General features: G+C 34.0%; 1 protein-coding gene across 1 annotated transcript; it reads left to right on the plus strand.

Annotated features, from left to right (window-relative positions):
* Positions 1–1,335: 1,335 nt before the first annotated feature.
* On the plus strand, positions 1,336–9,063 carry LOC125665183 (lectin-like). The gene is made up of 6 exons (XM_048897803.2): positions 1,336–1,959; positions 2,459–2,521; positions 3,225–3,287; positions 3,475–3,551; positions 7,602–7,683; positions 8,277–9,063. Exons 1-6 carry the CDS (start codon positions 1,650–1,652, stop codon positions 8,510–8,512), a joined length of 831 nt encoding a protein of 276 aa, XP_048753760.2. The 5' UTR covers positions 1,336–1,649; the 3' UTR covers positions 8,513–9,063.
* Positions 9,064–9,541: the final 478 nt, after the last annotated feature.

Here is a 9,541-nt window from a genome sequence, read left to right on the forward strand (position 1 = left end):
CTATAGACCGAAATCTCGAACCATCACATATGACAGCTAGACGCATGAAATGTCGCCCGCGGCTTCACCGTGGATCTCTCTGTCTGTCACCGCGGCTTCACTCAGAAGTTCTCTGCATATTGCCGCGGCTTCATCATGGAGCTTTCTGCCTGACAGTCTTATCTTTGCTCATTCCTGAACACTTTTGTTTTTTTTTAAAAACGAGCACATTTACATTTTTAAAACTTACATGCGATGGGAATTTTTTTGTTATAATAATCTTCCCTTTAATGAAAATGACAGTGTTTGTTATAACGTATTTTGTAATTTTTTCTAAATATGGCAAATAATTAGTTTTTTAAAAAAAAATATTTAAGTTTAATATATCTTTTATTAATATTAATTTTTATCTTTTAACACAGCCGTCATCGTTTTACTACTCATAATGTTTCTATGGGTTTTAAACTTTTACACAGCGCATCAGAGATATCTTTACCATTTATTTAAGCTCTATATAAATATTGTTTAATGATGATAATTTGAACAAACTCATTCAGTCCTGTTTATCAAAGGATGTTGTGCGCTAATCTAAATTGAATTTGATCAATTATTCTTGAGAAGTAAACACATATAACGAACAAATCTCAGAAAACCACAATAAGTTAACTTCTCGGCTAAGGTGAGTTAAAAATGTGCAGATATAAAATACTGACAGTATCATCTTCGCGAAAACATTTTGTGGGGGTAGATTTAGATGTCTTGAATAACAAAATTCCCACTTTGCAGATGCCAGGAACTTGAGAATATATGTAACGTTGAATTAAGTATGCTTTGAATAGCTTACTTTGACTGATGTATATGAATCTTCAGGAATTTTATTGCATGAAATTTATTTCAAAACCGACTGAATTCTCATCAAATTTTCAAAAGCGGTTTTCTTTGCATGTACGATAGAAATATATCGCTATTAAAAAATCATTTTACATACATTGTCCATTGGAATCAAGCGAGACTTTACATGCATTGTCCATTGGAATCAAGCGAGACTTTAATGCATTGTCCATTGGAATACAGCGAGATTTTACATGAATTGTCCACTGGAATCAAGCGAGACTTTTTACATCAGATAAAGTCAGTAAGTACTATCTTCACAGCTATTGGAAACAGGTTTTGTTGAAAATCTGACGATCTGATATGCATTGGATGCTCTTTGTTATTCTTGGAGATTTGATTAGCTGCTTATAAGGAAGAAGCATTTTCCATTTACTATAAGCTGACCAATAGATTTAATGTAATCCGACCGATGAAATTCCGTTATAGGAAATGAAAATAGATATCCACGATGTGAAACGGGTTCTTTCGGCGTTGTTTGATTATTTAATTCGTGTTGAAAGTTATTGGAAACAGATATTATCATAGACCCCACGATCTGAGTTGCATTGAATACTATTTAGCATCTCTCGAAATTTGTTTGCATAGCTACAAGGAAGTTAAACTTTCCCTTTCACGTAAACTGACCAATGGAATTACGATTATGGGTCGTTTCCTTTCGTATATAAACTGACCAATAGAATTACGATTAGGGGACGATATAAACATCCAGGCTGTTTAACGGATGCTTACTGTGTTATTTGAATTCTAGACTTAAAGAATCGTCTGGAGTATCAGATATGGAATGGAGGTTTCTTGCAGCTGTAAAACTGATACATGCCGTTGTTCATGCAGACATTATCTCTGAGTTTATGTCCAGGGATCCTACTTATGATGACAGGGCAACCTCAGCGACAAATGTGATGGACCAGAAGGAATTAAAGAGTTTTTTGCGATGTGCATCTTATTGCACCAGGACTTCTGAATGTAAATCTGTAATGTACAACTCCAGAACCCACTTCTGCCAGGTACTGTCAGTTTATTTGGATTCAGGGTCTGACATTGGACCACAAACTTCGACAGGATGGAACTATTACCTGAGAAAAATAGGTAAGTTCTAAAGTTAGAAATATTGGTATGTGACAATCAGTTTCGTCATGAAATCTTATTTTAAAATCTCATCAAATGTACATCTCTACGAATTCGACGACGTCTATGCACGATGAATAAGAATAAGTATTAGAATAAGCAATTATGAAATGAGCAACCCTGCCATCTGGTTTATTTTACGATGCATAGACACGCAGCAATGTCGATGATGAAACAATGCCTAATTGTGAATTTATACCCGAATTGTCCATCAATAATTATATTATTTGAATAGAATTAATTAGAAATTTTATCATATAATATGATATTCCATTTTATGACGTGATGAATACAGAGGAATTGACTTTTTAAAATAATTTTAACGATAATTTTCAAACATTTTATTGAAGATGCAGAATAGTTGACAAAATCCTGAGGAATGCATATGCACAACCTTACCCACATTTATCGTAATGTTTAAAATATTGAATTATGTGTTACTATCGTTTTCTCCTTACAGGCATCCAGACAACAGAAAGTGTTATTTCTACAACTACCTCTGTTGCTATGACGACGGCTTTAGGTAGGTAAATGCGTTTACTATGTAATATTGATAGACTCTTATACCTAGGAATATTGAAATAGTTTGTTTTATAAGTAAGAAAAGACTCCCGCTATAGAAAGTGCACACCAAGAACGTTACTGATATACTAGAAACACAATCTGTTTATGGGTTTATTTTATCGATGTTTTTATCAGATTGTTCCATTTGGCATTCCTACAATGGTCATTGGTATAAATGGGATATTAAGGAATTAATTAGACATTTCATCATATAATATTTCCATTTTACATAGATGACGTGATTAAGACTTTCAGAAATAATTTTGAAGATAATTTTCAGACATTTCATTGAAGATGCAGAATATAGTACAAATCGCTGAGGAATGTATATGTACATCCTTAGGGCCTCCGTGGCCAAGTGATTAAAGCATCGCGCTCAAAATCACACTGCCTCTCACCTCTGGTCGGCGTGGGTTCGAATCCCGCTCGCGCCGGTAAGTGAGGAAGTTTCCCAGTTAATTTCGGAAGGTCGGTGGTCTCCTCCCAGGTGCATTGTATCTGGATTCTCTCTTCCATCAATAAAAAAAAAACTAGGTGCCACCAGATAACTGATAACTGAAATAATTGTTGAGTGTGGCGGAAAAGAATCCTTAGTATTCCTTACCCAAAATTGTCGTAATGTTTAAGATATTGAATTATGTTACTATCGTTTCTCCTTATAGATATCCACACAACAGAAAGTGTTATTTCTACAACTACCTCTGTTGACATGACAACGCCTTTCGGTAGGTAACTGCCTCTGTTATGACAAATTTATAGACTCCTATACTAGGAATATTGCGATAGTTTCATTTATAAGTAACAAAAGACTCCTGATATAGAAAATACCCGCCAAAAACGTTACTGATGTATTTGAAACACATTTTGTTAATCGGATTATTTTGCGATAATACAATTATACATTTCTATTAGATTGTTCCATCTGGCATCCATACAATGGTCATTGGTATAGATTGGATACTATTCAAAGATCCTTCACACAATCACAGGTAAATTCTATGTCTTACATTATGTTAGTTAACGTTATGTTTCTGTAAAGATTTCATAACCATATTTAGAAAATGGATTACAGATTATTTTTTCTCCTCACTAATGTAACTGGAAGATTGTGGGGAAAAAGAATTTCGATGAAGTAATAAATGTCTAGGTTGCTTGTATTATAGCGAGCGAAGCTCGCGTCGCGTAGCGACGTGACGAGCTCGCTCCAATGATTACACATATGAGTCACGTGGTTTGCTCTTCTTCAGCTGAAAAAAGATGAGTATTACCCATAATGCTTCTGAAAAAATGTCGCCGTCACTGCGGTATACTTCATTGACAAACCCGTAATTAAAATAATTAAATTATTTAGAAAGTACCATAAACGTTTTTAAATTCCAGATAAACTTTCTCATAGCTTCAAACATTTTATTTTTGCTTGGTTTGAGAGGGGGAAAACATTCCAGCTAATATTACGTCACAGTTTGTAACTGTTTACATCAAGCGCGTTATATTTCCCGCGTTAAATGAAGAGGCGCATAAAAGTCGTGTTGCAAGATGTTAATGGGCTTCGCTCGTCTCAACGGTCACACCGTACAACATATTAGAGATATGGTGTAACTTGTATAAGACGAGAATACAGATATTACCCTCATATTTCCATTGTTTCTTTGTCGGCATAGAACAAGCAAAATAGAAGTGTTTCTTTTTATGAATATATGGAATTTTATGTCAAGTTGAAAGGTCCGTGCTTTTATCAAGAAATGAAATGATTCCCATGTTTTTGCATTTGACATCTTTACAAATTGAAGTGAATGATATTTCCTCATGAATGCTATGCGTTTGTGAACAATGTGTGTATGCATCTTGATAAATATAGTACGTCTATTTCAACGACTAGGAATTCCGACAGAAACGAAATCAGAATGAAATGTAAATATAAGACGAATTTCAATTTTGAAAATACATGAGTTTATGAACTGCAATGCTTCACGCCGACATTCTTTTCATGAAGCGCTAACTCACTTCTTGAAAAGTATGCTGGTGTTTCATTAAATAGTGACCCCAGGGATCCCAGTTAAAAAACAAACCCAGGGTTGAAAGTTTACCCCGATCAAAATTTAACGTTAAATTTTGATTTAAAAGATGGTCTTTGAAAAGTGATCAACGGCAAATTTTGATCAGTAGTGATGTCTTTTTAATGGCTACTTGAATGTTACATACAAAATGTAAATGTTCAAAATGGATTTTCTCTTGGAGTTAAATTTTCTCTTATCTATACCGTTATCAAGAAAATAATAAGGGCATTACACTGTTCAAGTAAAGGAATTTTCAAGTAAATATTTAAATTCATATATACATGTATGAAATTCTTTTTTTAAAAAAAAGGGGGGGGCAGGAATATGCAAGAAAAGTGGAGAGGTTGTGAGTTAGGCAAATATAATCGCTCCCAAACGTGTTAAAAATTTGATAATCATTATGCAAAGGAGGAATAGAAAGTACTATTTCAATTGAATATTCATCTCTTAAATCACTTAATGCTTTATGTACAAATAGAATGATGAAATACGTGTACAGGAACTCATGATTATTCATCATAGGTATGTTCCTTTTGCGATTAATGAGCTTGAAATGTTGAATTAATGAGGTGATTTTTTACATAATCAGCGACCGAGTTTCGTCAACTGACTCTCTTCAGACTTTTACAGCCTTTCCATCGGAACACGATCCCGATTCCGGAAATGAAACAATATGAAAATTAATTTCTTTCACACCTGTCCATCAAGCGTTACAAAATTGAAATTTGATCTGTAAATTGCCATTTTGAAACTACACAGCAAGTTTCATACAAATCCTCGCAAGCATAATGGAAAAAAGTCTGGAAACCAATGGGACAGACTGATATACAGACGGAGGGACGGACAGACAAAAAAAACTATAGTACCCTTCGGTTTTACAATACGGTAGGGAACTAATAAAGATATTTGTGCTTTAAGAAGACTGCGTATTTGTCAAAAGGTGAAGATAACGAACAGTGATCAATCTCATAACTGCTATTAGCAATACAAAATAGAGAGTTGGGCAAACACGGACCCCTGGACACATCAGAGGTGGAATCAGGTACCTAGGAGGAGTAAGCATCCCCTGTCGACCGGTCACACTCGCTGTAAGCCCTATATTTTGATCAGGTAAACGGAGTTATCCGTAGTCAAAATAAGTCCTTATGAATTATATCGCCGGTAAAGCGACACCTGGAAATCACTGTATTTGAGAAACATTTTGTATATTTGGTGTCGTTTTCCAATGAAATTTGACACCACCAGAAATGATCTCTAATAGGGTTAATTGTTAACAAGATCAAAATTTCACACTTGGGAGGGTGGTTTTTGAACAATCTGGGTCAATTTTCAACGTTGAAAATTGATCAAAGATCCGTTAAAAATGCTCTCTGAGTTCGTCCTTCAACGTGGTCACAATTTATTGTTACACCGGTGGGAAGCATTGCAGTTCATACCCTCATGTATTTTCAAAATTCTTACCGACTATGCATCGGTAAATATATATATTAGCTCATGCTCTAGTCTGTCTCCCATACAGCTGATCATGGTCGCCATATAGCCAAAACCATATTACGAAAAACTTGTACAGCTGGGTTGTTTTTGTTTTTTTAATAGATTAAATACATGGTAGTACATGGAAATTAATTAGAAACTAAAATAACAATACAACAAGTGCATTTTTATAATGCAGAACAAAGAGCACCAATAGTTTACATTCCAGATAAATGTGTCACTCATTTTGGATATAACACTAGTTGTATATTGCATATTCATTGCGATTGTCAAAAGAACGGTTTTACATAAAATTCTGTCATGGATCCCCCCAAAGCAATCTCTCTTAATTTACTTTGGATTGTACATTGAATATAAGCAGTTGTCCATTTCATATTGAAGTGAAAATGTCTTCCAAACATACGATTTTTCCAAATATGTTGTTCAATATAGAACTATGCTACATTTAGTGGTTGAAACCACCGAACATACTGCCTAAAATCTTATGGGGTTTTTTTTGGGGGGGGGGGGGGTGTTGGCATTCGATCTAGAAGAGCAATGCCAAAGTTTCCCAGGAATAGAATAGTTAGATGCTTCTAGAAAAAAAAGGATGCAATAACCTTTTCATTAAGGATAAATAGAGTACATGCCAGATATTATTTTCATATGAATCAAATACTGATCTGATTGAATCAAAAAATATACTTTGCAAATAGTTTTGCTTTACTTCCATTTTCAGTTTCAGTTCATATCGAAGTTTTGTTTCAACATTTATACCTTCATGTAGAAAAAATCCAGCCTAACTCTGGCATACTCTCCGGTGGTGGTGAAAGTAAACAATTCTAACATTACACACCGTTCTAATTTCCTGGCTACTTTTGATTTTATTAATCAGAAAATACAGCATGAAAGTCGAGCCGATTGACGTTTTTTCCTGTTCAGGAGATAACATACATGTAACCTGATACCGACATGCAAATGTTTGGAAACTAAGCAAGACTATCTAGAAGAAACAAGTCATGATTATGAGCTGAATGTGTTCTACTTTATCTCTACAATGATAGAGTTAAATTAGATCTATATTACCATGATCTTTGCAACCCACTAGTCCCCTATCGAGGAATGTCAAAGTGTAATGGAGGAGATAGTGGCATCTGTTCCCGAAAGTTTTAAGTCTGTCGTATGAAAAATTATTTTCAATTATGTCTAACTCAAAAGAAATCGAATTCTTGATGTAATGGTACACGTGCATCCTTTGCTCTTTAAAATCTTGTGCATTCTTGTTGTAGTGATGTGATAAAATGTTATTGTGTTGCTTTAACAAGCTTGACGGAAAACTTTTTATATTCAATAGAATTATCTTAAAACTTAGCCTAATTGGAAATCTGAAGTAAGATAGACCTATGTGTTAGATTTCTCCAAGGGTTATGAACACTCATTCTTTGTATTGAGATACCTCAGCTGGGTATGTCATTTGGAGTGCATTTAATCCTCTTTTTTTCTTATCAGACATTTTGTCAGGTCTTGTTTTCCAATGCGTACGTCATAGAAGTGGAATCACAAGGCGAAAACGATTGGCTTCTCTCTCTAAGTAAGTTTAAAACTCAGATCTGGCTTCTTTTAATACTCAGATCTGGCTTCTTTCTCTAAGTAAGTTTAATACTAAGATCTAAAGAGCAGTCTACCTAGGAATTATATGGTATTGTAGGTTATCATATCCTATGATACTTTTCAAATGATCAATTTTAATATATGAATATTTCCAACGTAAAATATAGGTATTATTGACTTGTAAGTTACTCAAACGTCACAACTGAAAATCACCTGACATTGTCTTCATATTCAGTAATGATTTGGACGATAGTAAAAGGGAATAGTTCAAGAGGAAACATACTCTCTAGGCATAAAATAAACCATTATAATAAGACTGAATATTTATTTTTCTTAAATTACAAGTTGATCTACATATCACTGCACACTGCTGTAATACATTTGTTTTTTATTTGTCAGCAGTTTAGAAAATAGTTCGTCGATTGTAAATGTATATAAATGTATTAATACAGGACATATCTGATCTAACTAGATTGAGACAAAATGTGTCTTCATTGTTACAAATGACAAACAATAGACTTTGATAGAAGTCAAGCAGAGGACAGAGAGTGAATGTAAATATTTTTTATTTAGCCGCAACCCACTGTGGAAATCCGCACGAATATTGGTTAAATGGATATGATAACGATGACTCAGGTTCATTCACTTGGCTCCATGGCGGAACGATTTCAAGTTACAAGAATTGGTATGGCGGAGAACCGTCAGAAAGCACAGAAAAATGCATCGTATCATCCACAGGATATCTCGGAGTATGGAATGATATATCTTGTAGTGAACGAAGACCCGTAGTTTGTGAACGAGACAATTGATCCGAGATGAGACTAAACAATTTTGTGAACGTTGTTTGACCACTGCTTTATTCACACTATATTTATAATGTTACTACAGTTGTTCTATCATTATATATCTGTAGTAATTATTTCATATTATAATTTAGATCTGATTAAAAACGTCGAATTTCTAATAAACTTATACAGAAAATAGCTTCTGGCAAAATCAAAAGTGGTAAAGAACGCATATCAAAGAGCTAGATTATTTGTAATCTATCATTTTAGACTTCATTCACACCGTTAGAATAATAAGTTATTTGATTTTCAAACCCTAGAAATGTGGGTTATTTTACAACGTTGATACGCCAACATGATTTTACACAGCTACATAACAATACCCACATTAAAAGGTAACTTGGACGTCACAATGCCAATCCAACCAATTACGTTGAAGAAAACATCCGTGACTACTCCAAGGCTGTTCCAACATGTTAACTGACAAGCACAGGGAATTCTAGGAAGTGTTATATTTCATTGTTATATTTCATTGACAATATCTTCATAGTCTAATAAAAACAGCATTGGATTAATTTTCTTTCTTTCGTTTTTTGATGCACAAAATATATGAATTTTATAAGCACGTATAATCAGATTTGGGGGACTTGGTAATTATCATTAACTGTTATTTTCATACGCACCCCACACTATTTTTTACAATTGATTTATCAATCTATATATATATATATATATATATATATATATATATATATATTTGATAGAGTGGTGAAAGAGAACTCAGAAGTATGTATGAAAATCTTGAAAAATATTAATTCAGCTCATGTAGCAAAGTATGACCCCAATCAAAGCAATGGAAGCTTGGAGGGGGTTGAGACAAATTTGGTAATAAAGTCCCTGTAAGCTTCCCCTTCTGCCCCCACTCTTATGATTTGATGTTGCAGACGTTATTTATTATTATGTTAGGGTGTCGGAAGAAATACAATAGACAAATCACGAGTTGTTTACTGAAATATTGAATTTATCTACAGCAAATCATGTGTGGAATGAGAG

Source organism: Ostrea edulis, chromosome 1 (genome assembly GCF_947568905.1).
Source record: "Ostrea edulis chromosome 1, xbOstEdul1.1, whole genome shotgun sequence".
NCBI classification, from domain to species: domain Eukaryota; kingdom Metazoa; phylum Mollusca; class Bivalvia; order Ostreida; family Ostreidae; genus Ostrea; species Ostrea edulis.